Genomic DNA, 19,677 nt, shown 5'->3' on the forward strand with positions numbered 1-19,677 from the left:
TCTTCAATAGAGGGACTGAAAGGAATGTGATTTATTCTTGGATTTGGATGTGATTCAATCTTCATACACTCTAGAACATGGTTTAAAACAAATACATATCTCTAGCATAAATGTAGATATAATATTGAACTACTTTCCATATTAGCGATGTTTGTACATATTGGGTATAGGGTTGAAAGAAGTTTAGCATTCAAGGGATTCAAGACGGGATGATTTGAATATGGATATTAGCCCACGACTTAGAACATGGACTTAGTACATGTTTCTAGCTCAATCCTTACATGTGCGTGAGATGCTGTATGGTAATAATATGATGATTGGAATGTCTATAACCTACACATTGGTCAAGAGAGATGACATCATGTTGTTTTAGGGAGATAGTCAACTAATAGCATAGAACCATGATTTGGATGTCTATGACTTGCATATTCAGTGCGGGTAGTCACATGATGATGCTCCTCGAGCTTGTTATCTAGGTAACCTATTCTCTTTGGTGCAAACATGTTACTAAGGGCATGAAGATATAGCGAAGGGGAGAACAAGAGTTGAATCCGAGTAAACGGGTGATTAGCATGAAATGTTTTAGGCGGTTTCACATGACTGACCAACTTTGCCCCTTGTGTTTTAATCCTCGATACAATGCACTGGACATGGATGAGTTGTCGCAGGCTTGGCGCGTGCAGCATCGGCTCAACTTTCTAATGACCTGGGCTTGCAATAAGAAGATGATGCAATCCGAGTTGGAAGATGTGTGAGATGTCCATATGGGTTAGCGTGGCACAAGGCGGGCCGGGCATTTGGGCGGGCAAATAATAATAGGAAGGAAAGGTTTTGGTCTACTCTTGGGCCATATGGACCCATAATTATAAAGGAGAAGGTTCAACCTTTGATCCCACCGCTCATAGCCTTATATGTCAAAACCTTCCTTCTCTCTTCCTCTCTGTATTGTCTCTCATGGATGAAAGAGACAGAGAGGGAGGGGGTGAGGGTTGAGGGTGAGAGGTATAACCCAATTAGAACTAAAACCCTAAATAGAAGAATGGGTTGTGTCTCTTCTAAGCGCCCAAGAAAGAAACCCACCTTCTTCTATCCTCATTCTCGCACCGTTTACAATGATGTTAAGAATAGGTCCTTCTATTATGAAGGAAATGAAGGAGCAGAGCATGTTGTTTCCTTGACATCAAGCTCCTATGGGATCTTCAATTGTCATCTGGATCAGAAGGCCTCGTTTTATCAGGACAGTGATGATGATTGTTGTGATGATGGTCTTGCACTCTCAAGAGTGGAAGGAATTAGGGCAAATGATGAATTTGGATTTCTCGTGGGAAATGAAGAAGAAGATGATGAAGATAGAGAAGAAGAAGAAGAAGAAGAAGAGGGAAAGAAAGATGGTGGTAAAAGGATAGAAATGGAGATGATTAACACTTGGGAGCTGATGGAAGGATTAGAAGAAGAAGAAGAAGAAGAAGACATTAGGAGTATAGGATCATCCCCTCTTAGGGGTGGTTTCGATGGAGGAGGTAGTAAGCTTTCTATCCTACCCATAGGAACCACCCCTAGTAATTTTGATGCCTCCCTCGGTAATGTTGACTTCGACTCTCCCATATGGAAGAAATATTACTGCCTTTCTCATCCACTAGATATGGCGGTGATCAACAATTCACCTTTGCACCCAAGCTCTCCTTTCAATGTTTCGCCCCATAGAACTCCCCCGCAATGCGAAACCCCTCTTGTTGACCTAGAAGAACGTGATATTATGACCGCGATGCCTACGATGATCATGAACACTTTGGTCGGCTCCAATGTGATTAGGACCTCGGGGTTGAAGCTCCTTCTCAATAGCAATAGTGCCACAAATTCCCCATCTTATTTACGTCCTTCTCAATTGGAGAAAGCTTACCATTCTAGGTCGAGAAAGTCAAGTTTTGATGGCAACATTGAGCATTTGTTGCACTACCAAGTTGTGTCGAGTCCTTATAGAAAAAGTCCCAACATGGTGGGGGGCACACTTGCTAGGCAACCTAGCAATGGGTCATCTAGTAGCCCCTTGTTTGATCCATCTCTCATGGAAACTTTTGAGCAAGCTCTCAAGACAACTATTAATGTTGGTGTTGATCTTCATTCCGTGTCTAAGATTATGCCCATTGATGAGGATGAGGAAGTGTCAAGTAACGGTGAGGCAATCGTCAACAACCAATATCCGCTTTGTGGGAAGGGGGATGCAAGCAACCTCCAATCCTGCCTCACCAACTATCGCCTCCGATGTCCGCCTCGAGGAGAGAATAAAGTGGTCTTATATTTCACTAGCCTTCGAGGAGTGAGGAAGACTTACGAAGAGTGTTGCAATTTAAGGCTCATCCTCCGCGGTTTGGGAGTTTCGGTAGATGATCGAGATGTTTGGATGCACTCAAAGTTTAGAGAAGAGCTCATTGATTTGCTTGGGGACGACCTCGTCAAGGGGGTATCTCATGTGCCACAACTTTTTATCAAGGGAAGATATATTGGTGGATCAGATGAGGTGAAGCAACTACATGAAGAAGGGCTTTTGACAAAGTTGATGGATGGTCTCAGAACAAATATGTTTCAAAAAATATGTGATTGTTGTGGGGATGTGAGGTTTGTTCCATGTTTGGTTTGTAATGGAAGCCGCAAAGTGGTTCTCCGCAACTTTGAAGTGTCTCGATGCCATCAATGTAATGAAAATGGTCTTGTTATGTGCCCGATATGCATCACTTAGTTATCTCGAATGGGCTTGGTACGTGCCCAATGTGCATCAAATAGTTGGGAGGCATTGGTCTTTTTGAAGTTCAATTGGATCAAGGCTGCACACATGATCAATAAACAAGTTGTATGGAGAGGTTTTGGTGGAATAATATGTTTGGGGATGGAGCGTAAAAACAACATGTCCGGACCACCACAGAAGAATGCGGCTTATGTCTTCATGAATATGAAGGTTCCCAATCACACAAGAATGGAATTAAATCATCCATGGCAAGTTCCCAAGTTCATATCACCACCAATATTCCGTTACTCTACCATCCTCATGGGAGGAAATATAGATTGCCATAGAGTTCCAAGTGTTTTTAGAATTGTGTTTATTCAGAGTGTAGTGTAGTGTTCTTATTTCTTGTTGATACCCAAATTTCCTCTCTAATAAGTTTGTGTTCCCTATAGTTTGCAATACTTCAATACTTTAATAATAATGGGGATACTTTCTAGCCATAGAAATATCGTTTATACACATCTAAACAAGAATTTCAAAATTTGAGTAGAAATTGTTAAGTCATGGGACAAATAAAGATGAACCAAATTCAGTTAAGAGCGTTAATCAAATGTGTAACAAGCTCTTGTAGTGTGGGTTTGATTTTGAAACATGTTATTAAACATTGATATTATTGGTTTGTATTCTTGATATGCTTTATGGATTTTTTTGGTTTGTGACGATTACAAGTTGATTTTCTATTTCTATCTAATGAAGGTTTACTACAATAAAACCTAGTTTATTTTAAATAAGCAATTTTAGTTTTTGTGAAATTAGTTTTCTTTTCAAGTTTATTTTATTGGACTTGACTGCGATCTAATGTTAATTCTTCGCTTTACTTTACGTGAAGTCATAACTAATTGTACATTTGCAAATAAGAGGCAAGTGCATCACATTTTGGTAATGTATGTACTATTGTGTTTGTTAGCATTGTATTTTAAAGAATTCTTTATCATTTTCATTGTTGTATTGTGAAAAATGTGTGAGTATCAGAGGTTATAAAGTTGTCTTTGAAGGAGCATGATTTCAAGCAAGAAATATGAGGTTTCATACCCACCATTGCTCGAAACTTTAGACAAGTTTGAAAATGTCCTTTGGCAGACAAGTGGATGGTAATCTTCACATTTTGTGTGTTAGTAGATTCTAGACAATCATTTATTGAATGGGCATCATCAACTTTTTCCCATGCATAAGTTCCATTGGCAAATATAATTGTTTATTGTGTTATGTTTGGTTCTATCCACCCACATAGCATAGCGAAACACTCATTGTTACTCATGTTTTCCCATTGTATGCTTTTACTAGTGCCTTAGCAATCAGGTTGTCTCCATGCTCTACATTATCGTTTCCCATCTTCCAAAACTAGTTGGAACTTATCGTAACTTGAATAGGGATTACCAAGTTTGTAGATTAACCTTCAAGTGAATATCTCCAAATACTTGATCTAATGCCTACATTGTGGATCATTCCATTGTTTCACATTTAGTGTGGTCATGGAATGACTATAAACATTCTAGAACATTTGGAGACATTCATTATCTTTATCCCCTATTCATATCAAGTGTTTGTCCCTCTTCCTACCAAATTATGATAATATCATGAAATTCCTTTTTGGTGCTCCCATGGAACTCTTATAGCTCAAATTCTACATAGTTATTTAGTACTCTTTTCTAGCATGTGCCTCATGTATGTGGTTTGTTTGATGTTTGAACACAATTTGTAGGCTAGCTAGTTCTACCTTCTCCTTACACTTCTCATTCATCATTAGCTTTATAATCTCGTCTCTTCTTTTTCTCTCCCTCACAACATGATTTTTTGGTGGCCTTGCATCTTTTTCCATCCTCTTTTTTTTTTTTTTTCGGCGTGCTTCCACCAGCCATATCTTTACATTCATTGAATCATCTCCATCCCATGTGGTTTGATCGCGTATCTTAGCCCCCATAACATGTTCCCTTCAAAGCTCCCCTTCTCCAAGTTTCCTATAATGCTCGACTAAAACTTTGTTTGTTCATTGTCTTGGTTCTTTGTCCCACTGCCCACTCTAGTCTTGGAAAAGGTCAAGTAGTGTACCACTTGCACTCTTTTAACCGTAGTATCCTTCATGACATTCTTCAAACAAGCATTGCCAAAGTTGGTTCTGAATTTGATTTTCAACAAAGTTGATGACGTTTTACTAGTGAGCTTCTTGAATATCATCAACACCTTGTCTCTAATTGTTAGGAGCATCAAACCATATGCATTGATGCATTAATATATCTTAACATCCTTGCTAGATCATTGATAATTGTCCCTTTGTATGCCTACAAGAATTTCGTGTTCCCTTAAGCTTGCTTCTTAATTTCCAACTTCATCTTGTCCTCCTTATTGAGACTACCCAAATGACATGTTTCATAGTTTAATATTCTCATGGAGACTCTTATTATAAAACTTCAGAGACTTAACTTGTCCTGGAAAATCCTTTTCCCATGAAAATATGAACTACCTTCCTTTTTAGACTATCTTTATTTCGTTCATGGTTTTATAGGACAATTAGGAATTGAACTAAGTTTTCCTTGTCTTGAAAATCTATCCTTTAATAAGGAAATCCATTGTTTAATAATCATAAGGAAATCCACAATATTATGATAGCTATTGCAAGATCATTTGATAAGATGCCAAATCTTAGCCAAATCATCAATGCTTTACTGATTAGGGAAGCTACCCATCAAAGGACGACAATAGAGAAATGGATAGGCTACGAGGAGGAGGGTTCTTTTATCCCAAGAGGTAGGGAAACACCAGACAAGATCGTAAGCTTTGAATTGCAAGACAATAAGACACCAACATAGAATAAGGCAGTTCAAGTACTAGCGTACATTGGGCATAAATGGATTGTGGATCCTGATCGTGTCAAAGTACAACCAGATTGGTACATATGTACTCACGAAAACACGTGGTTACGTAAGGTTAGTTGGGACCCTTTGCAATGGATATGGCATGATCTTACGCGGGGCAAGGAAGCAAACCCATCCCTTTCTTTCAATTCACAACTAGATTGGGTCGCCATATTCTAGCTGCTCAAATTGCTCGAGACCCGGCTGCTACAAAGGTCTAGGACACATATCAGGTTCCTCACACAATTATCACCAAGTTTTGGAAAAAAAACTGGAAACAACAACACGCACGACGAATCACCACTTTCTAGTGGCTGTTAATACATAGGTCACTACTGGTTGGTGATGGCATTGTGGGAACCTTAGCTCTCCTAATTGTGAAGTGTGCCCCAATGCAATAGAATCAATCTGACACGCTTTGTGGGATTGCCTAGAGGCTCATCGAATATGGCAGGGGGTTGGCCGATTATTGCAATTATGTCAGGTGCAAGGCTCAATCATGTGGGGAAATGTATGTTGGCTATCATGGCAGGCCCCAATTGACAATTACGAGAATCAGGAGGGGATGACTTTGGTGATAAAAGCAGAAGACGTTTTTTTCTCCACCATCGACAATGTCCACTCAACCTATCAATGCCAAATCTCAAGTTGTGTTGGAATTGGTCAGCCCAATAACTCTTTGGACTCCATGGAAATAACGGTGTCGACGGGTCTTCTCCAACCAAACCGCGCATTCAATAGCGTTAATGCAAGAGATATGGAGTGAAGTTGTAGCCACTCTAAAAAGCCAATATGATGGCCTCAAGGGCGACTCCGATGGAGTTGAAAGACAATGACTAGCCTTCATCCAACAATGGTCGACCACCCCTTTATTGAGTTGGTAGATATCCACATAAGGTGGACCTATCGCGCCCCTCTAGGGATTTGTATATATTAATCCCATATGTAAAATTCTATAACTAATGGAAGGAGTTTTTTTTGGAAAAAAGAAGAAGAGTGTTAGTCAATTTCCACAAAATTTTGATTGACACTTTAATATATTGCCAAACACTATATAAATCTTTCTTGGATATTATTGCCATTTCTATCTTCCATCCATGATTATTGTTGACATGCCATCTCCATTTTCTTCTGTGTAGCTCTCTAGACATTAAATTCATCTTAGATCAATGTTTATCAAAGCCACTAACGACTAGGTTCCTTAATGTCCACAAACTTCATCAGGGTTTCTATGGTAGCTCTCACCAAGTGAGGTTAGGCTCGTAATATTGGTCACAATCTTTTCGTTATTTGTAGACCCTTCCATTCTAATTGCATTTGTGGGTATAGTCATTAGCTTCTCACATTACTCATTCTCAAATTTCTTTTTTCTTTCATAAGATCTATGATAACCTCACGATATCCTTCCTTTGATATCCCTAGGACTTCCCTTAAGTCTATGGTTTTCTCTATGTCCAAGCCCCATTTCATTGGTTTCCATCTTTTTAGACTTGTTTGCCTCTTCTTTTATTTTGACGTCTATTCTTGTGCCGTGTTTCTCAAAAGGGCCTTCTTATATATTTTCCCCTTTCCTCTTTCCATCATCCATGCACAATGTCTTCACAATTACAATTGGAAGCTTTGGTGTACTTGACTTCTCATCAACCAAGTCTATTCACCGAGTTCTGATTTGTACCTTAGCTTTCTCCTATCTTCATATCTTTAGGCCAAAAACTTCCTTTCTTTGGGCCTTCCAATATCATTTAGTAGTACATGAACCTTACACTTCCCATTTCTCTTCATCCATGATCTTCTTCATTCCACAAACCGAATTGATTGGAGGGCCTTTGAAGGTAAGATCATATCATTCTCATATTAGACGTGTTCTTGCCAGAGCATCTCTTGATAGTCCATGCAATATCTTCTCAAGACCTCATGAAACCTATAAAAAGAGAATGAGAGCTCATTGCCACAAATCAGAGTTTTGAGAGGAATCTCCAAGCTTTGTTAGCAAATGTATTATCTCCAGACAACGAATCTCGAGTCTATTGTGACGAAGTTATATCAGTGAAACATGAGTGGAACCATTGAGGAATTGAACCAAATAGTAGGGGTTTAGTCTATTGTTTTGTTGGAAACTTCATGCTATGTGTCTATATTTTGTTTATTACCTAGATGGTTTGTCTTATTGATCGTTGATTCTATATTGATATATAAATTTTATTTGATACTCAATAGTAATTAACCTATTGGTTAATACAATGCTCGTAACTTTATAGGTGCAATTTGGAAGCATATGTAAAACATTTATGTGGAAAATTCGGCCTATACACACTCATATTATTAGTTTAGTCCTTATCTGAATGTTGGAGGAGGCCAAGGTTTGACAAGGAGAATATTGGATGAGAAGGTTAGATGAGGCAAATGTTCAAGGTGGAGAAGTGGTGAATGTTTGAGGTGGACAAAATTGGAAAACTATTTCCTAAAAATATTGATAAAGTCATCCCATGCACTAGGCGACTTTTGGGCATTGCAGAACCCACTCCACCAAACAACAATTTACCCCCAAGCTCACGATTGACATATGCAATCTTGGTATGATTGGGCTTGGGATGGATCTTGAAATTAGACTCCCGATGATAGAGCCATGTACTAAGGGTTTCGTCGGTCCCTTCCTTCTTATCACCTATGTAAGGTTTCATAACAAAGGATGGTTCACCTTGCTTCTCCTCTTTCAAGGAAGAATTCACGTGCATCCGATACGCGAGATTCACGAATTCTCTGAGATTTCCAAATCGTATAAAGCTCAATTAAGGTAGAATTGATGTCATGTTCTATTTGGTGCCAATATGCTTCAATAGGAATAGTAGTGTACGTGGTAGCTAGCGCCATGGGTGTATTGTCACAATTTATGTCTGTCATTTATTTGCGCCATTGAGATGTCTAAAGCAAACAATTGGTAATATTTAGGAACTTATGTTAGAAAACATAATAGTATTGGACAAGATTCAACAACATCATTTGATAAAAAATCTCACGTATGTACCCCTTTGGACGTATGAGAATACAGACACTATTACAACTCTAAGATTTTTTAACAACCATGGAGAAGACATAATGAAATGTTTGTTCTTTAACTCCCTGAGGCTCAACCATGGTTGTCGACTAGAAGGCTAAAATATAAGGATGAACTGCAAACAATGCCCACGTAGGTGATTTTGGTTCTTTAAGTCCAACTCTGGGACCCCAAATTGCACAAAACAAATGCAAGAGAAAATGCCTACATTTTTTAAAGTTATCTCAAGTTTTAGAAACACTTCTTTTTGTTATCATGAGCAAATTGTTCACACGTGATACTCGTCTATCTAACGATAGAATTCGCAAATGTGTGTAATCTTATGGTTCATCAATTTTTTGATTTGTTGTGGTTAAGAAAATTTGTGTAGATATAATTAATTACTGAACCCAATTGTAAAAATAAATATCCTCAAATATAAGAATGTAGGAACTTTTCATCGAGAGTGCATCCATATTTTATTTATTTATTTATTTTGTTCAATTAGATAATATAAAATAGAAAAACAACAATAAAATTAAAGTAGAAAAAAAACCCTAAACCGGGGACACAAATAACTCAAACAAGAAGATTCTTTGGACCTTTCTTTCCACTTTAAAGCGAAAATCTTTGATCTCAAAAATGGAAAAAGAGCTTGAACGAAGAATAGGCTCACGGTAACTATTGGAATGTTGTAAAATGATTTAAAGAGGGACGTAGCTTATCTAACTCGTAGTCAATCAGGCTATATGATCTTTGCGTGGCCCTTGGTTGCACTCGTTCCTTTGCATGGCATAATTGATGCAAGAAGTATACCGTTCGTAAAGGTAATGTTTCTCCAAGAAAGAAATGAAAGGTGGTGATGCCTTCCAAGCCGAGTGAGAAGAATAAGTTAGACAAGAAGGCTATGAATGAGCAACGCTTTGAATGCCTCCTTGGGATCCTGGAGTAAAATGATTTGAAACTTTGCATGTCAGTATCAAAAATTGCTACCTTACCACTTGGTTATACTCCATACAATGGTAAAGATTGTTTTTAGAAGCAACCCTTAGAGAATGGAATTTGCTTGCCTTGCGCTATGCACAACATAGTGAAATACCGACGAGTTCGGTATGGCACGTAAATAGGCTTAGTAGGGCTCAAACCTACATATAGCTATTGATATAGAGTGGTACATCTAAAACAACCCTAAAAAGGCATGATTCCAAGAGGATACTTGGTAGGTCCCACCACCACAACCATATATAGAGCCATGTCGAGTGTGGATGAGGCATTGTGTTTTTTCATGTTTTAATTATTCTTTTATTAATAATATTAAATTATTTTTACCACCACTAATGTAGATAGAATTTTCGCCAACGATGGAGCGAATGTAGGCGATGCCAAATACTAGCAGTGTTGATGTTGATGTTGAGAGCACCAAATGCAAAGATCATCAAGTGCAACTATGTGGCATGCTATTGACAGTAGGTAGTAGGACAGGTCACCTATGAAATTGATGTGTAGCAGCTTGCATGTTATGTCACATGTTGTTGGCCTAAGTCACACACATCTATTGTGCACAAGTCTCTTGTTGTACCTCACATAGACATATAGCAAGTCATCGAGTATGTAGCAAGTCTGCAATAGGTCGCGTGTTGTGTAACAGGTTACCATGTTACCTAGTGCTGCCACACACACCATTGTGGGGATATCGGTGTCATGGGACCTACAACTTGGTTGCAACACACCAAAAACAAGCCAACATAAGAAAACGTTAACTTTCCTCTAATACCAACTATTATCATCTTAATTAATGTTAATCACAATAAAAAATTAAGAAGGAAAATAAAAAAGAAAGGTGAGATGAATTCAAGACCCCTGTCGATGTTCCATACCACTTTGTATGGACATGGATTGTAAGACCTTCATTGTCAATAATAACAATTTGTAGTTTAGCATTATGCTTCATTACTGTCCTAATTTCATCACCTTGCTTGTTTATGGTTTCTTGAAAATAAACATTTTCTCCATTGTGGCTGAATTTGTTACATTAATATCAAGAATCATTGATGATCTTAGATCATTATCGATTATACTCATGGACCCTATGGCCGCATTACAAGCATTTTCCATTGTATGACTAAACCCTATGAGAAGTATACTTCTAAACCCTATAAGATGTGTTTTCCATTATAGAACCGATCTTCCTCGATCATAACATAGATCTAATGATGAGATTCGATTCAAGCCATAGCTTTTCAATATTGAACCTCATATGACCAAGTAATGGATAATGCGAAAAATCTTCATTTGGCATCATTGTCCTCCCTTCCCATTCTTTCAAGTTTTCACCAAAGATGTAGTGTATATCATGCACATGTGTGCAACTTGAATCATTAAGGGACCTAAACCAAGGAAGATATTATTCCAATGACAAGATTCTTGGATTAGCATCATTTGTTCGCAAAGTAAGCTAGACAAAATGCATGCATGTGCTCTTTGTGCTCTTTTTTGAGTGTTTGGTCTCCTTTCGGCTCATCCAATCAGAATTGTTGGTCTGCATATCTTGTGTTACCTCATCATATGATGGTTGTGGCATTGGTCTCATAACATAAATCTTCATGTATTAGGCTCACTGCAATATGATGGCTCTTGCATTGGCCTCATAACTCGACTCTTCATGTATTGGGCTCATTGCCTCGACTCTTAGCATGTTGGGTTGAAAGCTTGAACCATTCTCGTGTTGGGATCATGAAATATGGTATTCTTAACTATATAGATAGTTACTACATAAGAAATCTACCAAGAACACCGGGTCATTTGAAACAGGTAATATGTCGTATTCTCTTTTGGCATAGTTGGCCAGATGTAGAAAAGTACCCTATTTTAGCCGGATATCGAAAATATACGATGCATGCATACCCCTTTTGTGACTTGATGGTTAAATATAGAACAAAAAAAACCTAGCAATTACTAAATTGTATATGTGTCCACATTCGTGTCAATTTGCATATCATGGAGCACAATTGAAGACTTGGTTCAATATAAAGTTCTAAAATTGGTATCCATATTCAAATTGTAGAGTAAAACTACATAAACCGTAATTATAAATATGTGGTTTTGGGTTTAGGAATAAAGTAGTACCCCACTTGTTGGACGGGTATATCGATAGTTTCATTGTATAATGTCATATAGTTCATGACAATGTAATTGGTAAGAGTAACAATTATGTACGACATTCATTTATACTATGTGGAACCAGTAGACTTGAACCGTAGGTAACTAAAAACCTCTTATTATCAAAAAAATTCGCCTTTTCATATACAGTCATGCTAACGGAAATGAGAAATTACAATATCATGTTAATATCTCAAACTGAAGAAGAGCATGGTGACCAATTATATGTAAATACAAACAACGGTTCCAATAATGATTAAAAAGGGAAATTATGAACAGGTGAATTTAATTAAACGATAAACAATTACAGATGTTCTCATATACAAATATAATATGAAGTGATGGTGAACATTATGCCTCAAAATCCTCAATTTTTACATTACGCCATCTACATCAATCTATAAGCAAATCAGGCAGAGCAGGCTCCTCTACGCTGATTGTTCTAGACTGTTTTCATTCGTGTCATCTCCAAGCTCTCCCGAATCTGATGTATGGTCAAACTGTGCTACATCTTCCAGGTCCACCAGCTCCCCTGCTTCTTCATCAATTGGTTCCATTGGTTCTCGTGAAGTCATCTGGAACATCTCTGTCTCGTTGATGTGTTTTGCTCCGACTTCTTGATCCTGATCTGGACAGTCCCAGATTCCTGTGATCCTCATTTTGATGAAGTTAACTTGAGCAGGGTCCTTCTCCAATGCAACACAGTTTCTAAACATCTTCAATGCACAAGCTGTCGTTGTACCTAATGGTCGCATGAACACAAACAAGTATATATAAGAAGTAACGTCTTAAACTTGATAGACAAGATTGAAATTAAATATATATATTATACCTGTGCCAGAGAACAAGTCTAGGACCCAATCATCTGGATTCGAGAAGAGCTCTATGAGGCGGTTGATCAATCTTTGAGGTTTTTGATAAGGGTTCACCATACTTTTATCCCCTGACACATGTCTTAATTTTTTGGTTACAGCTAGGCACATGATGTAGTTAACCACGTTACGCTCATTGACATGTGCTCTAGCCTTCTTCTTTGTAATTGAATCATAGTAGCCCACACAAAAATGTTCGACCGCACTAACCATTCGATCGCCAGGGCTACGTGTAATATTTGTTTTGATCCTATAGAGAAAGAAAATCAAGTATTAGAGGTGTAAATGTGTACATATAATAAGAAGTACTGTAATGAGTAAAAGCGAACTATAACGCACCAATGCATGTGTTCAGTGGCATGACAACGTGACTTCAAAGCTGTTGTGACTGACAGTGATTGCCCCATGCTATGAAATATGACTATCCTCCACAAGGGGGCCAATGTCAGTTCTGCGAAATCCTTTACCATTTTCTCGATCTGAGGGTACTTGAAAGGCACATCATCATATGTTGATCCCGCAATACGGAAACCATATGGTATGTCAGCTATCAGCAAAGTGTAGTGCCTTCTCGGTAACAGTTCGAGCATCTGGGATACTTCGCCATTGAAAACACTATAATGAAGCTGTTTGAAAGGATCGGACCTATGCAAAAAACTCTTTACAGTCTCCGAATCCTCGGGCAGTTCCATTTCCTTCCCTTTGGTCATTCTCTTCTCATATTTCGCACGTTCTAAGTGCGTGATGAAGGCCGCTGGAATACCGTCATTATTGTCGTTGTTCTTTTTCGATTTTGATGGTTTCTGCAAGTGTCATTGTTGTTAGCAGGGAACATTACTTTCTAACATATCAACATTCAAAAGACACATACCCATTCTCTAAATACAATAAAATATTCCTCCAATGCCTTGTAGGAAGAAGTTATCGGGCAGGCTTGTTCAACTTCTTCCCATGTCGGTAAACTCAGTTTTTGCATCATCAACTCCTGAATCTTCATGTATACCTTGTGACTGCACAATCAATATGAAATTAGAAATAAGATATTCAAAATAATTGAAGACTTTCATGAAAAGGTATACTATAAACACTTACTTTTGCAAGTCTGTTACCATCTCGTCCAAACTAAATTCCTTGGCGACCACTCGAGATAGCACGGATATTAACAATCTATCATCTTTGATACCTTGTAATGATCTCCAAGGTAAAAGTTTCATGTCCTCTGGTAACTCCTTGATTACCAAGTCGCTTTTTCCCTTGGTCTTTGATTTCATCTCAACTTGTGGATCAATTCTTCCCTTTTTTGATCTTTGCCCCTTGACTTCTTTCCGCTCCCACATAGAGAATATTTTGTCTTGGAGATCCCACACCTCTCCGGTCCGAAAAGCTAGTTGAAACCAAGAATCATATTTTCGGAGACCTTCGGATTTGGTACTCTCATCCACTGCAATCCCTACTTCCAATAAACACTAACGTCGCAATCCAGGCCACAATCTTGGACCAAAACGATTCAAGGCATCGAGGTATTCATGATGAAAAAATCTTATCCTCTCTATACATGACATCTTTTGCCTATAATCGTTGTCATTGTTATGGTCCCATGCGAGCAGCTTCGCCTCCTCGTGAGTTAGTCCTGCATATACCTTACATTCGGTGTATTTGAAGAACGGTGTGAGAGGATATTCTTTGACAAGCTGTCGTCGAGCTTCGGCCGAATGTGATCCTCCGATTACATAGTATGTGTAATCGTCTGCAGAGCTATACTTGAAATCTGCTACTGTTGGGCATTGTTCTTGATCAACCATTACCAAAAATGGCACCACAGTAGCGTGAGGATTGATTTTCATTTTGCTTTTCAGGTTTTGCACATGGACGGAGTGCGGCTCCCTAATTTCCAAGGGACGTCTTCCAGTCACGGGGTCAATGGGGGGCCTTTGGATAGAAGTAATGGGCAAATGAAATAGCTGGCCCCTGCGCACAAGTTTAGTCTTCACAATATTTTCTCTTATTTTATTTTGTTCTGACGTCAGGACACCAGAAGATAGTTGTCCGCCTGGAGCCACGACGTCGACTTGTTGGTCGTCTTCTTCTTCCACGAACTCTAATATTTCTTCTTCTTCTTCTTCGGGTCGTGGTCGTTTAGTATATTTCTTTTGAACAGGATTTGTCTTCCTAGACTTTTTTGGTGGAGTTTCTATTTCACCGGTCATCATCTCTCCTGTCACGTACGGCCGAAGAGCTACCAACAAGTTATTTTTCGTTTGCAGGTCTTTACGCAAAGCCTTGGGATTGCAAGATTCGGGTACTAGGTTTCCCTCATCAAGTCGCAATCGCCTGTTGCCAACTGAGCTTGAGACGTCGATTAAAATACTTGTAGAGTGAATGTCTTCGTACTCTAGCTTGGTTACATGCCCGTAATTAAATGTTTTTCCAAGCTGAAGTTTCCCTTCCCCGTCCGATTTTGCCGTTATCAATAACAGCACCCCATCCTCCTCGACATAAGAGAGACACCATTCAAGTTCGGGATAATCCTTATATTTCACCTCAACCGTTTTCTCCTCTTGCGTACTACCTTTGTTGATTTTGGTAGTAGCCACAGATGACTTGGATCCTCCTTCCCCAGTTGAGTCAAATAAATTCTTTTTACTCGTGTACTTCATGAAGGAGCCAGAATCTCGTTTTGTCGGAGATCGAATCTTCAATCTAAATGAAGGAACTTTTTGTCTGGGTTCACTGAAATTAAAAACGTTGGTGAAAACATAGAAACAACGTACAATTTTATCTAAATCACGCAAATTATCATTTAAATTACGTCAATTTTATGGTCCCATGCGATAGTTTTTTATCGCAAAAACAACATTTTTTTCAACCAAAATCCGATGCAGTGCATCGGATTTTGGTTGAAGGCAGGACCTTTCAACGCAAATCTAATGCACTGCATCGGATTTTGGTTGAAAAAAATGACTTTCAACGCAAATCCGATGCACTGCATCGGATTTTGGTTGAAGGTCTTGGCTTTCAGAATTGCTTTCCAAGTTCGTTGTACAAAATAAAATAAAATTTCTATGTGTTGAGGAAAGGAATCTTTAAGGAATCTTTAGGAATCTTAAAAAATGTAATGAATATTACTAACCTGACGATTGTCTTTCCCTTGTTCATGGTTCGTGCCAGAGGTAGTGCTGTCCACGATGTGCTTCTGAGTGCTTGAAAATTGGCCCGTGCTCTGAGCTCAATGGATTCTTTCACGTGATAATGAAAATGAAATTTCTAACCTCCTTATATAGAAGACTTTAGCATTCTTTTTAAAATAAAAAATAATTTTTAATTATTTGTTTTTTAGGAAAATTTTGGAAAATAATATAGTTAATCTAAGTGTTTGGGTAGTTATATAGTTAGGCTTCAGCATTCCTTAATTTTCTCAAAAGAAGGTTTTAGAATACAGTTAGACTCCCTCAAATGTCTTCTTCTACAAGTAGAACATCTCTTTTTTCTATTGCCCCCTTTTCATTGTCAGACAACTCGTATTTCTTAATAGAAGAGTACGACCACAAAAAACATTCGCGGCTTAAACAGAAAAGTGTGGCTCCTAGTACTTCGAATTCTCTGTTTTCAATTGATCCTATTGATGGCCCTCTTCATGCAAGCTTACAAGCGGACGATTCTTCGTCGATAGATAACAATAGCATTACTAAACCTCTAGCATTTAAAAGAGTTCCTCGACAAGTTAGTGAAAAGAGATTTAATTTCTTATGTTCCGATCGTCAACTTCTATGCGACTTGAACAAATCGTGTTGTGCGAATCTCTGTCTATCAACTTATGGAAAGTCAAGGTTACGTGAAACACGACAAAAATACTTGTCGCTTAATGGGGAAGAGCAAGATACATTTCTTCTTTCGCATATGCAACTTAAATTGGATCACAAAGCAGGGCCTAATTCAACGCAAGTTGAATATTTCCTTGGACTATATACCAAGTGTTGTCGAGCAGCTTTTAAAATCACTCATAGCATTGGAAATATGCGGCTGCAACGAGTTCAAGAGCGACTTGTGAAGGGCTCCTGGGTACAGTTCGATCAAAATGGTTCTGGATGTAAGGGTCAAATTGGGCAACAGGCAATTAGGTGGATGGAGGTATATTTTTCAAAACAGTGCGAAGTTATGCCAACGACAGGAAGACTTCATTTGTCAGATAACTTTACTCGAAGGGAAGTTTACCAATCGTACAAGGACGACATGTCTTCCGATGTTGAGCCTTACATACAGTACAGGCATTTTAATCGACTATGGAGGTTACAATTTAATAACGTGGTTATCCCACGAAAGGTGCGAATGGGAGTCTGTTCAATATGTGCAAGTTTAAAAAGTATGGCCAAGGGTGGAAAATCAGATGTAGAGATCAAGAATTACAAGAACTTGTTAAAAGAACATCGTGAAAGTTAGCATTGGAACGTACTAAGGCTATGCATCACTGACAAAAAGCGTTTCAATCTCCCGAAAAGTATATGTGCATGATTATTGACGGCATGGATCAAAAGAAAACTTGTTTGCCGCATTTTCAAAGACTCCCCAAGGATATTGGAGATGAGTGTCTCGTGCAAATGCATCTAGTGGGTTGTTTGACATATTGTCAAACTATAAGACCGCAAGTGTTCTTAACTTATCCCAATATCCACAACGACCCTAATCTTACTGTCACTGTCATGCACAGGGTATTGCAATCATGGTCAGGTATACTCCCGCCAGTTCTATATGTGCAACTAGACAACACAGCAAGAGAGAATAAGAACTCAACTGTCTTCGGCTATCTAAGCATGCTAGTAGAGAGGGGCATATTTAAAAAGATAAAGGTTAACTTCTTGTTGGTTGGTCATATCCATGATCACATAGATCAAATGTTCAGTAGGTTCTCAAAGAAACTTGCTCGCTGTAATGCTTTCACACTTCCCACGCTATCCAAATTGATTAGTTAAGCATATACACCAAAGCTTGAAGTACAACACTTGGAAGAAGTATACGACTTTAAACGTTTCTGCATGGATAGTGACGGGACTAAAGGTAGGGTGCTTGCACCTCTTAATAATATAAGTTTCAACCATGTCTTCCTCATAAAACAAAGATCGGCCCACCTGAAGATGACGGTGTTGTTTGCGAAACAATACTCATCTAGTGCACAATGGGAGCCCCAAGAAGGTTGTAGGCTCCTTCTTCATATCCCAGATGAACCTCTACATGGTGCACAACAAATGCCATATGATGATCGTAAAAATGTAGCACCAAATAGTACTATTGATGAACAAAGGGCATATTGGTTGAGATGTCTAGTAGAGAAACAAAATAATATTGATCGGACTAAGAAGTATGCCGATGATGAGGATGTTGAATGGTGGGAGATTTTCTTCACCCATCAACGCACCATTTTAGATAATTACATCGCCGGTTTATGGCCAATCCGTATCCCATTCACATGGAACATTGGGATGACATCAACGATATCGCAGACTCATCAACAACATTCGAATAATATGGAGCTTCATGATTTAGTTCGGCCACTGCAAAGAGATATTTATGTGGGACCAAGAAAGTCACGTACTGTTGAGGCAAGATGGCAAGGTAATTTGCAAGAACTACAAGTGGGAATGTTGGTTGCAACATTAGCAGGGGACGATACCTTGGGCCATCCATTTTGGATTGCAAAAATTATTGAATTAGTAAGGGATGAAGAAAGTAGTTAGACAAAGTCAATAGTAGTCCATTGGTATCAGACAAATTCAACTGATGCATTTACAGGAAAGTATTCTTTAGAGATGGTTAAGGATGTCGGATGTTCAAGCAGAAAGAGAAGAAGAAAGAATATACCGAGCACGGCTACTCTCGCACTAGACCGTGTTGACATACTAGTATATGACTTCTCATTGACAAAATCAGGTCATCTAAGACAAGCAACTATCAAGATAATAAAGGAGAAAATCCCAAACATGGTGTCAAACGAAATACAGAGAATAACCAGAAGCAATTCTCATAACCACAAAGATGTTGGGTTGGAATTGGATGAGGATAATGCTTTGATTGCCACTGATGATGAGGATGAGACGTCAGAATGCTCTTCTAGTCCATCAAACATGTCTTAATATATTGGTTTGGTTCAAGCTGGGGATTGTTTTACTACATGATCGGAAACTTTGTAAATTTGTTTTGGATGTAAACTCACGAATATGTATAATTGTAACTGGTAGACATGTTGTACATTATTTTGTAATTTTGGTGATGTATTTTTGGAGGCATTTTACTTATGACTCAAAGTGGTAGTCATGTTGAAATTCAATATATTTTGCCACCTTTTCTGAAAAGCTTTACGCATGCGTCGTGTCTTTTTGAAAACTGCGTGCTTTTGTGCCCTTTTCCGACGTAGTGTTCTCATAATGCGACATATTACCTGTTTCAAATGACCCGGTGTTCAAGGTAATGATTAAGAAATATGATTATCTTAATGAAGTAAATAGTTACTAAGTGGGACACATTTATATCTCAATTAATCTATGTAAAAACACTACAAAAGGAAAATTGGCTCTTAATGAGGACTAAAGGTAACCCCAAAGTTGGGGCACCCAAATGCCTCATCGATATAAGATTTCTACAAGTTGGAAACCCTAAAGGGTGCCTTTTACATTATAACCCAATTCGCCATTATCTAATTTTACATAATAAATGATATTTTCCGACAAATTATTATATGAATATGTTTCATACATTCAGCCTATAACTAATATTTTCCTTAGAGGGTTATTAAAACTAAAGACTACAATATTATTTTGCTTAACATTGTATGAGTCATGTAGGTAATATTCTTGCCTCCCAGGGGCTTTAGGGTCATGATTCTCTGTTTGTATTTGCTCCTACTTTACAATTTGGAGATTTGGTCTTTATCCATCACTTTGAATTATCTCCATGCTTGAATAAAGGATTGCGTTTGTATATGGCCAT

General features: G+C 38.3%; 1 protein-coding gene and 1 pseudogene across 1 annotated transcript; one reads left to right on the forward strand and one right to left on the reverse strand.

Annotated features, from left to right (window-relative positions):
- The first annotated feature begins 1,039 nt into the window (after nucleotides 1-1,039).
- LOC147855482 (uncharacterized) lies at nucleotides 1,040-2,737 on the forward strand. Its single transcript, XM_087330079.1, has one exon. It carries the CDS (start codon nucleotides 1,040-1,042, stop codon nucleotides 2,735-2,737), a length of 1,698 nt encoding a protein of 565 aa, XP_087186205.1.
- Nucleotides 2,738-13,787: 11,050 nt separating this feature from the next.
- Nucleotides 13,788-19,677, reverse strand: LOC147855483 (uncharacterized; annotated as a pseudogene).

The sequence above is a fragment of the Azolla caroliniana genome, unplaced genomic scaffold (genome assembly GCF_043228905.1).
Source record: "Azolla caroliniana isolate FFs.n. ecotype wild unplaced genomic scaffold, voAzoCaro1.0.p SCAF_14, whole genome shotgun sequence".
NCBI classification, from domain to species: Eukaryota; Viridiplantae; Streptophyta; class Polypodiopsida; order Salviniales; family Salviniaceae; genus Azolla; species Azolla caroliniana.